General features: G+C 39.2%; 1 protein-coding gene across 1 annotated transcript; it reads left to right on the top strand.

The window, feature by feature from the left end:
- The first annotated feature begins 226 nt into the window (after positions 1 to 226).
- Positions 227 to 3,278, top strand: LOC142501834 (homeobox protein zampogna-like). The gene is made up of 2 exons (XM_075612319.1): positions 227 to 776; positions 1,779 to 3,278. The coding sequence occupies exons 1-2, from the start codon at positions 422 to 424 to the stop codon at positions 2,222 to 2,224; spliced, it is 801 nt and encodes a 266-aa protein (XP_075468434.1). The 5' UTR covers positions 227 to 421; the 3' UTR covers positions 2,225 to 3,278.
- Positions 3,279 to 18,661: the final 15,383 nt, after the last annotated feature.

Here is an 18,661-nt window from a genome sequence, read left to right as displayed (position 1 = left end):
CCTTCACCTCCTTCCATCCGACCAATAAGTGGTTCTGGTTTCTGGTAAATGGGCTGTGATCAGAAGAGAGGGACTGTGCTTTCCCTGTAATGAGTGGACCACTTTTCCTCAACACTGACTTCCTGACTCATTGGCCGGGGTTAACCTGCAACAACCCCTTTCTACCCAATTGCAGTAGAGTTGGCTGAGTTCCCAGTAGAGGGTGGTGATCTGTGTTGAGGAAGATATGACACACTGCTGACTGGTTCTACCAGTGAGGATAGCAGGAGGCATCCTCTCGCCTGCTTTGTGTCTTTGCTGACCTCGCCCTCTCTTCTTGGTTTAGCAAGTCCTGCAACTTGCTGCTTGACCTGATCTCCTGACCAGAAGGGCTCCCTCTGTCCATTTGGATATCAAGTCCGTTTTGAAGTGATGCACTAAGATGTCTCAGAGAAGTCTCTTTCCCACCTCGTTCACAATCCAGGACATTCTGAGAAGGGGTTGTTCTGATTGCAGAAGTGTATCTGGAGGCATGGCAGGGAAGTCAAAGGGATCACAGCGAGAGATACTTTCTGAAAAGCCCAGTGAGTCCAGCACAGTTCTTCAGCACACCTCCTTATCACAGACAGAAGATGGTACAAAGACCAATTTCCCAGGAGGAGTCACACAAGACCTGTCAGTGGACGAGTCACCAAATGACCCCCTACCTCCACCGAGCCCAGAGAAAGAGAAGCAGGGAGCAGACTCTGGTTCCGAGGACTTATCTTGGGACAGAGATCACGAACCATCTGCAAAAGGTAAGTCATTTAGCAAACTATCTAACATACAGTGACCTACAAAAAAGTGGAGTGAACAAATAAAGAAATGTAGTTTGTAGTTGAATTCATATTAAACTAATGTTATACTGTAGTGAGACAAATAATGTACAGTACACGCATTGATGTTATGTCTACATTCAGGTAATGCTGAAATGTTATTCAGTCGTTTTGTTTAATGTCATACCAGTTGTATCCTTTGTGTCAAGACATCAAATAAATATTGCAGGTGCTGCATGTCCCAATATCTTCACCATCATCATTTATTAATTGGTTCGGTTTAAGGTGTCATCTCAGAATAACCATGTCTGCTTTAGTGCTATTTTGATGATATTGAACCTTTTCAAGTATATTTACCCAGCTCCAAAATCTGTATCCTGCCTGTGTTTTCCCGGCTGCAGAGAGAGGATTGAATAGGTATCAATGTTTCATTCCCCTTTTGTTCAAGCAGTAAAATGATTAAATACTTGCAACTTATTTTCCCCAATTTAAAATAAGCAGACATTCTCTCTGACAATCTGACGAGTTACACGGTTGGATTTAATGCAACGTAGATAAATATGTATTTTACCTATCGGCTGATATTCTTTGTATAAAAGAGATGATATAGTGGATTTTACTCTGACTGTGTCCTTATAAATCACATGGCATTTTCTTGCCTCCTTTGCACATTTACCAAGCAGAGAAACAACAAATACGAAATCAAACTTTACCAGACATAAGTAAGCAGGGGACTGACTGAATTGTGCGTGTGTGTGTGTATACACACACACACACGCCAATTAAATATATCAATTAAAAAATGATATTCGAATTCCAATGCAATCATGGTTGTCAATAAAAACCTATAATACATTACAATGAATTCTTCTTTGTATATGTCAGTGCTGACCATACACATTGCACACTGGCTGTTTCAGTAGGAAACGCTGAATTTATATAAGTCAATTGTTGTCATCCACCGTTTCCCCTTTTGTTCTATAGGGGGCTTTACAGACACTTCTCCTGGGGACAGGATGGAAGACAGTCCAGGAGATCAACATAAATCTGGCAAGAAGAGGTCCCGGGCCGCCTTCTCTCATGCACAGGTCTATGAACTGGAGAGGAGGTTTAGCCTGCAGAGGTACCTCTCTGGGCCTGAAAGAGCAGACATGGCTGCTGCTCTCAAACTCACTGAGACCCAGGTTAAAATTTGGTTTCAGAACAGGAGATACAAGACCAAGAGGAAGTTGATGGCAACACAACAATCAAGCAAATCATCCCAAATGCCAGCCAAGAAAGTAGCTGTCAGGGTTTTGGTGAAGGACGACCAGAGACAGTACTGCCCAGAAGATGCGCTCAGTCCATCTCTCTTCTCCCTGTACCAGGCATACCAGTATTACCCCTACCTGTACTGCCTACCCAGCTGGTCCTCCCACATATCACTATAACAAGGCCCTGACTGAAGCTGGTACAGTACTTTTGTCTCTTGCAAACTAGCATGAGCAGTTTAACACTTTCAGTCATTTGCTTAATTGGATTGAATTGAATTCAGTGCACAACAGCAACAACAAAAAAGAGAATGCGTACTTTATACACCATGAGACTTTTCAGGCTATGGCAGAAAGTGTACATTAGGTTCTTTCCCACCCAAAATAAAAAAAAATTGTTAACCCCTTTAGAGCCACAAGGTGCAGAACTGAGTTTCAAAGTCTGACCATGAGGGGTTTGAAAACAAGTTTTTTAAAAAAGGGAATCATTTTATTGTGTTTTTATTTAAGGTATATAGGCTCAGATCCACAAAAGGCTACTAAATTTTAGCACCCATCGATTGCCATTCATATGACTGGGAGAAAAGGCGTGCTAAAGGTAAGCACCCTTTTGTGGATCTGAGCCTATATACCTTAAATAAACACACGTACACACACACACACACACACACACTTTGGCTGGCCAGATTTTTCTTAAAATGCTCAATTTTTAATCTAGACTTAGTCAGTAGAACGGTACACCTTTGACTATAAATACTTGTTGATGTTTGCAAGCTGTATGTAAATACTTGTTGAAGTTTTCTAAATTAGAAAATAAATTATACATTATTTTATAGTAGAAACAGTTTCGTTGTCGCAAAGTGCATTTCTTGAAAGTAACTGTTAAGGGGGGAAAATGTAGCACTTCTTGCAGAGCTGGAAATATTGAGCCATCGAATATTGCTTAATGAGATTAATTAGTTTAATAACATAATGAATATATAATAAGATGTATTTAAGTTTCGGTTTGATCTATTTCGCATTGGATTAAAATATTACAATTCATATATGTATTTATTTTAATTGTACTTATTCTGGTCTGGTTTCCTAAGTAATCTATTACTTCTTAAAATGATAAAAATATAATATTATTTGCCAGTGGGTCGATTTTGTTCTTGTTTTTAATGTAGTTGTGAGCAAAGTAAGATACATTTTGCCATTTTTGAAACTCATAAAAAGTGTACTCAATATTTTGTTGAGAGAGAGAGAGAGAGAGAGAGAGAGAGAGAGAGAGAGAGAGAGAGAGAGAGAGAGAGAGAGAGAGAGAGAGAGAGAGAGAGAGAGAGAGAGAGAGAGAGAGAGAGAGAGAGAGAGAGAGAGAGAGAGAGAGAGAGAAGAGCAGTTCAGTTCATAGTGTATATTGTTCCTGTTTTCAATATAGCACTGATTAAAATTAACATATTTTGGTGAATTCTGTAATCCATGCTGCAAATAAATGACCCAAAGCAATTCTACAACATTCTAGCTAATATTGATTGCTAATCTTGATTGCTATATAAGTGAAAACTAAAAAGAATACGTTTGCTTTTCCAAGCAATAAGTACAAATATTTTAAATAGACACTCAGAGTATCTTATTTTAATAAATATATTCGAACTATATCATTCTACTTAAAAAAAGGGTAAAAATACATTATTTATTGCTTTTTCTAACTTTTGAGTAGCTCACGTGTATGCATTTTATCAACACATCCCCTATACTTCATTGAAAGCACAGTACCTGTAAAAACAGAAACGTTTCAAAATATGAATATAATCTTGAATAATCATGACCTACCTACAAGCATATACAAACAGAGGAGACTGTTCATTTCTTAGATGGAAAGTATACATAGTTAATTGTAGTCACATTAGTTCTGACAATAGCTTTAATATAACTACAATATCATTATAGTTTCACTTTAATATCACTAAAAATATCATTATAATGTCACTTTCATATCACTGCATCAGATGTCATTTTAATCAGTGGTTTTGGAGACTTGGGTTTGTCACTTTTTTCGCATACAATTGCACCACACACACACACACACACACACACACACACACACACACACACACACACACACACACACACACACACACACACACACACACACACACACACACACACACACACACACACACACACCTAGTGTGAGCTATATATACTTCAGATAGACTAGGTGTTATATATAGCACAACAGCTGCAGTGCACAAAACGAACAGGTGATACATAATGACATATTATGTATCTGCTGCCTATCGTATATTATATACAACAATTGCTAGGCACTGATCAAATACAACTTTAATACATGTTAATAATGTAAACAATGATAATACCACAATGGTAAACTATTGGTCTTATTTATAATCATTTATATTAGAATTGTTTTCCTATAACACAGAAATTGTGCAAATCATGTTTCTTAGTGTGATGCATTGTGGTGCAGTGTGATGCAGTGTGATGCAGTGTGATGCAGTGTGATGCAGTGTGATGCAGTGTGATGCAGTGTGGTGTGATGTAGTGTGATGCAGTGTGATGTAGTGTGATGTAGTGTGATGCAGTGTGATGCAATGTGATGCAATGTGATGCAGTGTGATACGGTGTGATGCATTGTGATGGAGTGTGATGTAGTTTGATGCAGTGTGATGTAGCGTGATATAGTGTGATATAGTGTGATGCAGTGTGATGTAGTGTGATGCAGTGTGATGTAGTGTGATGCAGTCTGCTGTAGTGTGATGCAGTGTGATGCAGTGTGATGTAGTGTGATGCAGTGTGATGTAGTGTGATGTAGTGTGATGCAGTGTGATGCAGTGTGATGCAGGTGTAGTGGGAGAGATCTTTCTGTAACAGAACTAGACATATTTCTTGCATTAACTCATCTCCACATACTCACAATAGCGAGGCGTTGGTTGAGGAAGTTAATTCAGTGACGTGGGATCATTTAAATAAATACAAATCTTGTTCGCAATGGAAACATTGGATGACACGCTGTCCATTATTGTATGAAAATATGAGATGTTCACTGTGATAGTGGAAGAGATTGAAGGATAATATTTTGTTTTATTTCATACAGGATCGTGTTGTTTAATTCCAAGTGGAATTGGATTGCACCACGTGTTGTCATTTTATTCTAGGTTCAATGTAGAAATGATACAACATTGCCACAAAACGATATAAATCGTCCAAAAATAAATCAACCTGACGCTTGAAAATGTCAGAAGGTAATAATAATAATAATAATAATAATAATAATAATAATAATATCATGTTCTTGTATATATCTATCTTGTATAGATCTATAAAAACCCTAACATTTATACATCAGTGTTTTTGGTTACAGAAATATATGACCTTTTTTTTATTCCTAGGTTCACATATATAAGGAAATAACACATTTGCTCTTTTTGCAGGACATTTCTATACGTTTTCTCGCGTGTTAAAATGTAAATAACTAGAATTTAAAAAAAAAATGCTGGAAATTAGAATAGAAAACTAGCTTCATTGGGCAATCGGTAGGTCCTTAGCAATATAATACAACCTCTGAAAGCACAAATATAGTCAAATAAAAAAACTTTCCTCACCAACATCCAAGCTACATTATTTATACAATTAGGGCTACGAATTGAAATGAATGCACCTGAAATGTATGTATTTGTTTTTAATATAAATAAATAAAAGGCAGAATAACGAAAAACATGTATAAATAAATCATATTATGGATAAGGATTTACACAGCATATGAAAAACAAATCCAGCTCTTATGTTTCATACCAGCATATAAACCACAAAACTGCCTTTTACATCACAGCGAATCCCTTTTGTTGTAGAAATACAGATATTAATCAATTAACAATAAATGTCTGATATTGCTACAAAATGAGTTCGTCAACTAGTAGGTCGGTTAAACAACAAAGTAAATAATATGCAGTTAATTGTTGAACTTCCCCATATACAATAATAAAAAAGGAATAGACAAAGTCAATAATTAAAGGCAGATATGTTTGAAATGTTTATGGAATTGTAGACTATTATTTGTAAGAAACACAGCAGTGCTACATATGCATAGATGAGGACACCTTGAGTAACAGCTTTGTTCACTAAGAACTACCTTGTTGGTTCCTTAAAATGTATTCCAACATATTACAAGCCCACACTTCCTACAGTGCATCATAATAAGAGTGTGATACTCTGAATTTATGGGTAATAAATCATTGTAAACGTACTTGTGTGCACACCAGATGCAGTAACAAGTGGCCAGCAATTGTGCCTCTAATGAACCTATGTCACACTCTTCAAACACACACGCGCACACACACACACACACACACACACACACGTGTGTGTGATATAGGTTCATTAGAGGCACAATATGTGTGTGTGTGTGTGTGTGTGTGTGTGTGTGTGTGTGTGTGTGTGTGTGTGTGTGTGTGTGTGTGTGTGTGTGTGTGTGTGTGTGTGTGTGTGTGTGTGTGTGTGTACCACAGTGCAGCACACACCAGGACAATGTGAACACTTCGGGACAAGAAACAATATATGTTCTACTTTCTGAGCTTAGCTCTGTTGTACGAGCTGATTATTATTGATGATCGTGCTCTTCAGACAATATAATTAGAGTTTAGCTGAAATAAAGGCAGTTTAAAGCATGCACCAGACAGCATGCGGACACTGCACATTCCCCTCACCTGGCCACTATATAGCAATAGAGAAGATCACCTGGGATCTGACAAGCAAGCCATTAAAGAGCAGTTCCAACTCTTATTGAAAGGAAAAGACGTGTGTCCTTGAGTGCTTGTTCGGGGTTGGATGTGCTATCTTTCATTCTTTAGGGACTGTTGAAACAATGAACAAGTTGCTCCTATTTTTCTCTCTATTATTGAGATTGTCATTTTCCTACAAAGACAGACAAATAACCTACACATCAATAACCAATCAGGTATACCTGGCCCATTGTGTAGCATATACAAAATGTCTGATTTCCATATGATATATACACACACACACACACACACACACACACACACACACACACACACACACACAGTTGTATTGTATCTGTTTGTACATTCCTCAAAATCTAGAAAGGATACACTGTTGATCTCCTTTTCCAAGCAGCATATTTTGGATAGGCATTTGCTTTGTATTTCTTATTTTAGCTTTATAGAAACTATGAAATAAAAACATTTAAATAAAAAGATGGCAATTTTTTTTATATCTAAACAGGTACAAGATAAAGCTGAATTGTTTTCTACTATATGAACAATACAGTAATCTGTATTAAAAACAGAACACTATAAGATAATGAAAAACTACGATAAAGATTTTAGCTTGTTTTGGATTTAGATGCATCCAATTCAAGTGTGGGCAATGCCAGTCCTCAAGGACCAACAACAGGTCAGGTTTTAAGGACCTCCCTGCTTAGCACAGGTGGCTCAGTCTTCGACTGCACCACCTGTGCTGAAGCAGGGACTAATTGAGCCACCTGTGCTGAAGCAGGGACTGATTGAGCCACCTGTGCTGAACCTGACCTGTTAGTGACCATTGAGGACTGGAGTGGGCCACCCTGACTTAGTAGATGAAGTTTAAAAAATACATATCCATTTACATACCTATGGTACATTTAGATAACTAAGATACTCATCTGATACTGTATTTGTACTTTTGTGTGTCAACATTTCAGGGCTAAAAAAGTCATACAAACCTTAATAAAAATGTGCAGCCTATACACGAACGCTTCAAACATAGGGTGCATAGTTCGATGTTTGAAAATAAGTGTGACGCATTGCATCATGTTGAATACCTGATTGATACAATGTAAATTAAAATAGAATTATTTGTATTTTTTTTAAATATTTTATGTTAGTAGATATTAATCATTAGTGCAATTTTATATATAATTGCCATGCTGTGTTAACCTATATAATGAAACATTCCTGCTGCGTCAAATGCATATTTATTGACACAAAGCAACTTAATTCTGCACTAACATTATCCACAGACTTTTTAGGGTTTATGGCAAATTGAACGTAGCAGATGATTTTTATGCACTTTCTATTTACTTTTGACACACATAAGCATAATGTTTTAGTACATACCATTACCGTTTGTACACCTAGAGCAGTCACCTACTGACTGTGAGCCAAAACAAACAACAAAAACTAATTTTTGACGCTGATGAGAAATTTCAGGATCATACTGCACCTAGCAGCATCCAAGCGCAATTTAAAATGAAATATCTGTGCTTTTTTTCCCTTCATTTTGTCTGTTAAAAAGTATGGGCCTCATGCAGAGAGCAGCGCTATTTAAAATCTCGCCATTTTCCGGAGAAAATCGCGCAAAAAACAGCTGAAAATGGAGAGGTAGGAAAAACGCGCCAATTTTTTTTTTCTATTTGAAAATCTCGCCGCGCGGCTGGCGAGAAACTACATCTCGTCAGTCTGAAAAATATCCGAATTCAGAAAGGCGCGCTCGCCATCTAGCGGCTGTTTTTGGCGCGATTTTCTTCAATTTTCTCCGCCAAATAAAGTTGACAAGAAGCAGAAGCTCGCCGGCTATAGGGGGAAAAAAAGAATGCGCGATTTTTTTTTCCCCTTTCAGCTGCGCGCATCTCCTCATTTACAATTCTCCACATGCAGTAATGCTAAAAATAGCGGATTTCGCCCATTTCTGCATATGGAGAATAAAACTCTCCATTAAACCTACTTTTTATTCCCCTCACCTATTTTAAATAGCGCTGCTCTCTGCATGAGGCCCTATGTTGTATAAGCAGTCTTATCTCTATAATATAAACCCTCAGAAACATCTAGCCACGAGGGAACATTAAAAATGCTGAAACAAAATAATGAATAACTTTCCTACAATGTGTAAAAATGCATAATTACTAGTCATAGCCCATGAAACGACTTTAGATCCGCTTGGCACTAGATTTGGCAGTTCTGTTAAGAGGACTCTCCTGAAATGAGACAAGTTACTCTTCTTATTTCATCGCAATTCAATCACTGAAGCTGACATTGGACTGGAATTCGGTTTGTTTAACTGACGGTTTTACGATCTTCTTCTTCAGATCTGACACATTCGATGCTAAACACTTAATCTAAACATATAAAGCATTAAATATGTAATATTTGACGTTACAAGACATCAACACATTTCAATGTGAATAACATAATTTAGGCTCTTAACACTGTACTTCTGCAACTTTTCTCTTTACGAATTGCGCCTTTGATACAATTCATTTGAGGTTGACGGTTGTCATCATTGATATAAGTACATTGCAAACATTGGTGATTATGAAGTGTAAAAATAGCAGTAATTCCTGCAATCTGACTTGTTTGTGACGCACTCCTCAAATGTATGTTGCTTAGGCCCTGAGATAAACCAATACCACAATATCTATTACAGTTAGCATAAGTAGGTATCTAAAACATTGTTGAAAATCTTTTTAATAGCACACAAACAAAATAGTTTGGTGAATATGCCTGAATATATTTGTATATATTTTTTTTTTTAATAAAATGTTTTTTTTCAGAAAGTAATACATTGAGAGTCACCTCTTTTTTTCAAGTATGTCCTGGGCACAGAGTTATGTGACAATGCATGATTACATTAAATCAACAAGTTATGCATTATATTTACAAACATTTCATTGACAGTTAGAGATAATATATGATTATAGGCGTATGTGACAACTGCTACAGGACAAGATTAAAATGTGAGACAAATGAAGTCTCGAAAGAACTTAAACTGGAGGCGGTTTTGAGAGTCTCTGGTAGATTGCTCCAATTGTGAGGTGCCCGGTAAGAGAAGGAGCGGACGGATTCTTTGTTTGAATTTGTTGCTGAGTTACTATTTTATAGCACTGTTTTCTTATGATTCACTCTAACTCCTGCTTCTTTAGGCCTATGGGATGGTTGCTCCTTAAGTAAAAAATATGCTTATGTTGTAACATATTTGGTCAAAACTTGGCACAGAAGTCATGTAAATTAGTTTGCCGTTTCACGAGCTGCACAGTATTTAGAAATGCATAATAGCAGAGTGGGTGGTCAATACTCCGTTAATATTGACATATATTAAAACAATTTTGAGAGGAATAGATGGAGCATCCTATACCATCCAAGTAAAAGGGGGGCTTTAACGAGCAAAACAAACCATCGGACTTAAACAATCATAACTTGTACATGGAACTTTGGGTATAAACAACGCTGTTTATGGTAAAACAACATAGCTAAAGTTAATTTCTGCTGCAAAGAGCTTGCAGTCTAATTTTAAATCGTATTTCAGAGTAGATCCTAAAAGGATCAAAAAAAGGCTCCCTCATATATCGAGCACTCAATGTTAGGGTACAATAGTAAGACTTACAATAGTCTATCGGTATCAATACCTTTTAGTGGGACAAAATATGGCCCTTCTCAACCGGATAAGCTCAGAAAAAATAATAAAATTTTATTAGGTAATTACAATTGGTATAAGCACAAATATAACACACACGGATGAGCGGTTTATTTACCCTTTATTAATTAGTCTAATTTTAAAACCTGATTTAAAGATAGGAAAAGTGAATTTCTTAACCCATGAGTTCTCAAGTCCAGTCATCAAGACCCCCAACAGTTCAGGTTTTCATTCTATCCCTGCTTCAGCACAGGTGGCTCAATCCATCCCTGCTTCAGCACAGGTGGCTCAATCAGTGGCTCAGTCTGAGCCACCTGTGCCGACGCTGAGATATCCTGGAGTTGAGAACCCCTGGTTTAACCCATACACAGCTAACAAGGGGTGAGACTCTCAACCACAAGACTTCTCTCCTAGCTTCTTCACTAATGAATTTACTGTTGTTTGTGATATGAAGAAGCACTATACTGTAGTTAGTAAAAACAAATGTCGTTCTGCTTGAAGCACATGCAATATATTTAATGTCATGGGCTCGGCAATGAATAGCTGGTCCTTACGACATTGGAATTTTTGATAACAAATGTACATGATGTCTACAGTCCACATATTTTAAATATAATTGTTTCAAATACTATAGTTAGAAGGAAATATGTTACAAGTTTGGTGGACTCGCTTTTTGGTCTTTCTTCAAGCAATGAGTTCATGCATGATGTTGAGAAATACAAAGGATGTGTATAATAATATATTATATATTAACTTTAATAAAGAAGGCTTTAGTTCTTCAGGAATGTCCTATATTTTCAATTTATTTATGGTGTAACCGTTGCATCCAAACATTAGATTTGTTTCAAGTTTAGTCCAGGAAAGGTTCATTAAACTCTTGTACGTCTAGTTCACGGGATGAATATGCATTTCATGAGAATGGCTTTCAACACAAAGAAAATAATCCTTATTTATAAGAAGGGGAGTTCAATACCAACATCCAGAAAACTCATGATGGTGGCCATATGTAAGAGTCCCTGAGAACATATTTTAAATCAATCAAAAAGTACGGTTTTACAGACAGCACTTCCAAGATAAAGTTTAAAGTCTATAATGTCTGGTGCATAGGAACAACAGGAGGGACCCTTAGCCCTTCCAAAACTATAGGGCAAAAAAAGGTGATGTTCCCAGCACTCAATGAGAATGTAACGAGAAAACACTGGAATATGCCAAAACATATAAATTGTACTGAGATAGATATACACAGTATACAATCTGGAGGATGCTACAACTATCCTGAGGGGAATCTGTGTACAAACACGTGCCAAATTGGTGTGATGGGAGGGGAGGGGAGGGAAGTAGGGGAAGGAAGGGAAAAAACAAGGGGAAAGGGGGTTAGGTTGTGACAATAAACTGCCTAATGGCAAAAAAACGGAGCAGATGTGATAAAGTAAAGGGGGGGGGGGTAACATTTTGGGGCAGGAGGCCCCTTCCTCAGGCCTGTTCCCACAGATCCCTAAAAAAGAAACCTGCAGTACTTCCCTTCATACCATGCCACAAATATCTCCCTCCCGTCTGTAATGCTGTCATGTACAAATCAGAACATTAAGTTGTACTTCCATAGAAGTACAGGCTGCTCCAGAGGCTGGTGACACGTATGAGCTCATGAGACATACTGCTTTTGTGGAACCTAGTTTCTGCTGACTTTTTTGTCTCTTAAATTGCTGACATTTTCTCCCTATTCATTGGGATTTCCCCTTAAGGTTAGCCACATGTAAAGTAGCATTGTTTGTTAGTCTGCTCTAGATTCCTATTCATTGTGCTTGTACTAGGCTGGTTCTTCAATTAATCTAATATTGTGACATACCTGAAATTGTATACATCAATGTACCAGGGTTTCTCAGTTAACATTTAACAGGTATTGATTGGATTACTGGCTTTATCAGTGTAAACCTGTGTGGACATATTGACAGGATTATTTAGTGTTTCTCTATTTATTGACTTCCCTGTCTATGGAAGTACTGTACATGACTGCATTACAGACGGGAGGGAGATATTTGTGGTATGATATCAAGGGAAGTACCACAGGTTCCTTGCTTAGGGATCTGTGTGAACAGACCTGAGGAAGGGGCATCCTGTCCCAAAATGTTGCCCCACTTTACATGATCACTTCTGCTCTGTTTTTTTGCCATTAGACGGTTTATTGGCACAACCTTGCCCCTTTTCCCCATGTTTTTTTCACTTCCCTCCCCCACCTCCCTCCCATCACGCCAGTTTGGCACGTGTTTGTACACATAGATTCCCCTCAGGATAGTTGTAGCAGCCTCCAGATTGTATACTGTGTATATCTATCTCAGTACAATTGATATGTTTTGGCATCTTCCAGTGTTTTCTCGTTACATTCTCATTGAGTGCTTTTTTTTGCAATATTTTAAATCAATATTCCTCTGAAGCAGGAGGCAGCTGGAGAATTTTACAATCAAAAGTGTGCCGAGAAAGGACGGTAAACAGAATTTCTATCAGAGAGGGATTCTCAACTCCAGTCCTCAAGACCCCCCTAACAGGTCAGGTTTTCAGGATATTCCTGCTTTAGTGCAGGTGGCTCAATGAGAGGTTCAGTCAAAGACTCTAGAAGTAATAGAACAGAAACATCAGGCAAACAAAAGTTCTCCTTGATTACCAGAGTTATGCTGTTTAAAAGGTCCCCCTTTCACAAAGTACATACTTAGAACTAAAGTACTGTATAAAAGGAACATGGAGAACCTTCCTAAATCCACACAGGGCAATAATACAAAAACTTCAAGGGCTATTTATCAAAGTCGCTCAGCTGGAGACCTTTTTATTTGATAAATCCGGTTCTATTTGTGTGCCTTAGTTTCTCTTAATAAGTGGGGCCGTCAAATGCATTATTGCAAGGGTGGCCAACTTCAGTCTTCACTGCTGGGGCCACCTGTGCTGAAGCAGGGATATCCTGAAAAACTGACCTGTTGATGGTCCTTGAGGACTGGAGTTGGCCGCCCCTGCATTATTGCAAAGGAATGTGTTGCATTCGCCTCTGGCAGTGAAAAGGTTAAAACGCTTTCCTAACACCCATCGTGCTATGAAGATAAATGAGCAAAGCCTTCGGATGTGCACTTCTAAGTAGGGTGACCAGATTTTCAAAAGTAGAAACACATATAAGTATAACATGTAACTTGACAACCCCCAACTCCACTATGTTACCTCTATTTAATAACCCAATGTTTGGGCCAGTCCGCGATCCCTGGAGCCATTATTGGTGGCTAAAACAAGGTCTGAGCAGAGTTGGAGATCTTATAGAGAAAGGTCGGATCAAGACCCCCACCCAGATGCAGGAGAAACATCTGATGCCCAACTCAGAACTATTCAGGTATATGCAGTTGAGACATTTTGTCACTAAACAAGCAAATGCAAATCTGTTCACTTACAGAACTATATTTGAGAAGATCTGTCTCTCAAACCCATTTGAAAAAGGCCAGGTAACCGCATTCTACCAAGCAATTATCCCGCCTCTACTAGAACAGGATAAAGTTTATATTAGACGATAGGCTGAGGATTTGGGAGGATCCCAGAACCCTTCCACTTGGGAATATATATGGGAAGCAACATCCTCTATATCTATAAATACTAATATAAAAGAAACCGCGTATAAAGTGTTATACCGCTGGTATTTGACCCCGAACTCATTGCACAGATCTCATGGGAACATCTCCCCAGATTGTTTTTGGGGCTGTGGTCAGAGAGGAACGATGGTGCATATCTGGTGGAACTGCCCATTGATAGCTGCCTCTGGTCGGAGATCGCTGGCCTAATAAATAGAGTATTAAATATAACATTAAAACTGAGTCCATGGACAGCCCTGCTAAATGAGCTCCCATTAAACATACCATATTATGAGGGTAAACTCATTCTGCCAGCAACTAGATGCGCTATAGCTGCCTCTTGGAAGGGTCCTAAGCCAATTTAGCCAAAATAATCAACAAAGTCTGGCTAACACTTCACTATGAAAACATTACAGCATATTTAACAAGCTCCATGCACAAATTCAGAAATATTTGGGGACCTTGGCTAGAGAGAATGGCAGAACCAGGGCTTGTAGGACAAGATCTGGAACTCTAGACTATGTTGGTTTGTGGCCCCGGGATGGTTATCGGTTTCTGTGTGTTGTAATGAGGGTAGCAGCTCTGATGATGTTTTGTGATGTCGATATTGAAGAACCGATAAAAATAATGATATATAATATTGATAAATAAACAAATACTAAACCAAATAAATTGTAACCATGTAACTGTTGTGTCATGTCCATTTTAACACCCCCCCGTTCCCCTTTTCACCTCCATCCTTTTTTTCTTTTTTGTATCCCTCAAACCCCCCAATACAAAGTTGGGGGGGGGGGGGGAATATATATATATATATATATATATATTATGTGTATTTGTCTAATAGTGTCCCCATTTATGTTGTATTTTTGATTTTTTTCAGTTTCCTTACATGCCGCAAACTCTCAAGTGCAGCAAAATGACGGTTTGCTTAATATTAATAAATCGTTTCATTATAGTATACCAATATATTTAAAATGTTTACTCTTTGATATGATGGATGACATAAAAACAAGCAGTGTCTATTTTCGCGGTTTTAATAGCTTTAAGTGAGTCCAAACATGGAAAAGCTACAAATAGGCACAATTACATGGTTTTGAGAACATTGTCGGGACACCGGGACATTTAATGAAAATCTGGGCCTGTCCCGGCTAGACAGTGGCGTCTGGTCATCCGAGTTCTAAAGGACCTTACAGCACAGCAGTCATGTGACCTACTTGTGTCCCAAGAGAAGGGATGGAAAGGCCATGCTGGATTTGTTACATGTGTTTAGTAACTACAAAGACGTGATTATAATTGATAAAATCATTAGTCGGTAGTCAAAACTGTTAATCGAGTCAAGAGACACATCTGCAGCTGCCTGCACGAGGATCCAGTGGAAACGTAAAGCAGTATCAATGCTTCTTAAAGAAAACAGAAAGTCATAATTAGTTCCGTTTAAAGAAAACACAGGATCAACAGAGTCTGTCCGCGTCTCATCTGGGGAAGCTGGAAACTATCCACATCTCATTAGGACAATACACGGGGTTAGCGGATTACACAATTATTTTTATATAGCACTGACAGTGTCTCTAATAGAACTGTAGGAGGCACAATAGGAGCTATGTATAATGAATCACTAGAAGTGGTTCTGTCGTAAAACAGATGCACAGTTGAAAAGCCAGTGTCTGTGCGCCAATGTATAAAGAGATAGAAATAGGTGTACCCACAGACAATAGTACCTGCCACGGACGCATTGTAAACCCCCGGTGTGGTGTAAATCCAGAATAAATAAAACTAATACAGGCACTCCATTGGGCTTTTGGAAAACTGGGGTGTAACTTTATTCAAAGGATCTTGATCATTTGAATGAAGTTACACCCCAGGTTTTCAAAAGCCCCCTGGAGTGCCTGTATTACTTGTGTTTATTCTCGCCAATGTATAAAGTCACATTTCTTGTGTTGTGCTGTGTTTGCACGTCAACAGCTTTTTCACATAAAGGAGAATGACAGAAAACATGGTGGCATTAGAGGTGAAGTTTGGATGTTGTCTGTGACAGACATATTCAATCATTTGTAATATGAAAGGAGGCCTGTCTCAGACATGGAAATGCACCACAAGCGGTATTTTTATTTACTGGACACTGAACGATTTAGGTTTGTTGTCACTTTTCTACCCACCATAACTTTTTTAATGTCTGGTTAAACCCAAGTATCAGCTTCACATTGCATAGCCAACAACCAACCTCACACTGATGAGACCAAAAGGTTGAAACAGCTGTCTGTGAGCAGGGTTACTGGCCATGCCCTTCTTTAACCCAGGCTATGCTGAAAGCTGTGTAATACATCAGGCATAAGCTCATAGGGGTCCATGTTAAAATGCATGAGAAGTTAAGAGTGACACACTGTGAGTGCTCATTTGCATGTCCTTACCCAGAATCCCTAGCTCCAGTGGAAGAACTGTTAGCTAAGTGATAATGGGGAAAGACAGGGTTGCAGATCTGTCTGAGACATGCAAATACACCACAAGTGGTATTTTATTTAATATTAAAGGAGCCATTCAAGCCGTATTTAACGTTTTCCTTTTTTTAACACAGTTTTGAAGCAGGGGGTCTCCGGAACTGCACCCCATTCATTTAAGCTCTGGGGTCGCCCTGCTTCCAGAGATACTTATCTTGGTAGGAGGTGTCGGTAAAAAAAACGGCTCGATTTCCATTTTAAACTACAAGCATGCACCACTTTTGTGCATCATAAATGCATCCAAATTGTCTGTTATTGTTTGTGGTGCAAACAACAAAAAGTACACACCAACATTTCTTATGCATGTACATCTGTGTACACTTCATCGCTAAACAATTCATGCAATTGATGAACTGTGCATGTGATCAATGGTAAGACAAGAGAGTAATGGTAAGAGGAAAACATTAATATAGCTTCATAATTCATGTACTTTTTAATGGTGTTTCATTGGGGCTCTTGCGACATATTTATGTACGTGTAATTTAACATGACGCACGCCATACACATACGAAGGAGATGTGTGCTGAATGTAGGAATTATGGCGTACCTACATGTCGCTGATGATTTCAGGGAAGTAAGTACATTTGTAACGCAATGCATCATTTAATTTAAGTCCTTATACATAGCCCCACCCTGAATGGAATAGGCCGTCTCGCCGCGACATGGTCTCGGCCGGCATTTAGCTACCGAGGGACCCTACACAGCAGCCCTTCTGCCGCTGGACACTTGGCCGCCGGACACTCGTCCGCCGGACACTCGTCCGCCGGACACTCGGCCCGCCGGGCACTCGGCCGCCAGACACTTTAAATGAATGTTAATTTAATGGGTTTTAGCGGCTAGGGTTGGGGGCTAAGGAGAGGGGTTTAAGTATAAAGTACAGTACCTTAGTGTCACGGGAGACCAGGACTAATACCAGGGATCAATATCGGCAGACAGAAACACGAGAGGTTATAAAATTAATTTATTGGAAAAGTATATCCACAACAGTCCAAATACTCAGACAATACACATACTTAACTGGGGAAACTGGGGATACCCTGCAGGCCTAAGTGCAGGGACCTTCTTGCATAGGGTTCCCCTGTTCTGCTTCCTGCACAGTCTCTACAGGGCCTACTTGTCAGGCCTGAGACCAGCACTGGAGCTTTTCACCTGCAACTGAACTCAAAACTAGAGCCAGAACTAAAGCTAAGTTGGGGTCTCCCTCCCCACATGTTTATACCCCTAGCCTAGCCCACCATATTGCAACATTAAGGGCCAGGTCCTGCCTACGTGCCCAGGCCCTGATTGGTGGGTAGGATTACATTACATTTGCAACATAAACTGTTACAGGGAAAGGACAGGCAGCTTCTGCAACATTGCTCCTGCAAACACATTAACCCCTGATTCCTGAGGTGCTGAACTTAGTAAAAAACATACAACTATACATAACACATAATACAATAGCAATGTATTATTGACAGGTAGGGGCAATGACAGACATAACTTTTATTAACAGCAGACATATTTACCTCTACCGTCACACCTCCCCCCTTAAGCTTAGAGTTCTTGGGTAGCAACCCCAATGAGTTCATCCCCAAGCATGACGCCTGAAGGTCAGGGTTAAGCCGATGGGAAAGTCCATCGGCATTGCCGTGCTCACTCTGCTTCTTATGGTTTACGGTGAAGTCATATTACTATAAGGTCAGACTCCACCACAGCAGCTTGGTGTTATCCCCTGAAACCCGCTGCAACCAGTTATCGGGATTGTGGTCCGTAATGACCGTAAAAGGGTGGCCATACACATATGGTTGAAGCTTTCTGAGGGCTTATACTATGGCCAGGCACTCTTTTTCAACGTAGCATAGGCAGCCTCCTGATCGCATAGATAGATACACAATTGGGTGTTCAAACCCATCAGCATCCACCAGACTCAACACTGCACCAATGTCAAAGTAAGAGGCATCAGTTTGAATCAGGAACCGCTTTTCATAGTCAGGAGCTGCTAGGATTGGAGCGCTTGCCAGGGCAGCCTTGAGAGCTGAGAAGGCACTCTCACACTCTGGTGTCCAGGTTACCGTGCGAGGGAGCCTCTTTTTAGTCAGGTCAGTCAAGGGTTTGGCCAGGGCACTGTA

This window comes from Ascaphus truei, chromosome 8 (assembly GCF_040206685.1).
Source record: "Ascaphus truei isolate aAscTru1 chromosome 8, aAscTru1.hap1, whole genome shotgun sequence".
NCBI classification, from domain to species: domain Eukaryota; kingdom Metazoa; phylum Chordata; class Amphibia; order Anura; family Ascaphidae; genus Ascaphus; species Ascaphus truei.
Note: the sequence above shows the minus strand (reverse complement) of the source record. Positions and strands in the feature narration are given on the sequence as shown.

Excerpts from the sequence above, each read along its gene's own strand:
- LOC142501834 (XM_075612319.1), top strand. The coding sequence starts at position 422 with ATGTCTCAGAGAAGTCTCTTTCCCACCTCGTTCACAATCCAGGACATT. Across the intron at positions 777-1,778 it reads TCACGAACCATCTGCAAAAG|GGGGCTTTACAGACACTTCT; the intron begins GTAAGTCATTTA and ends TTTGTTCTATAG.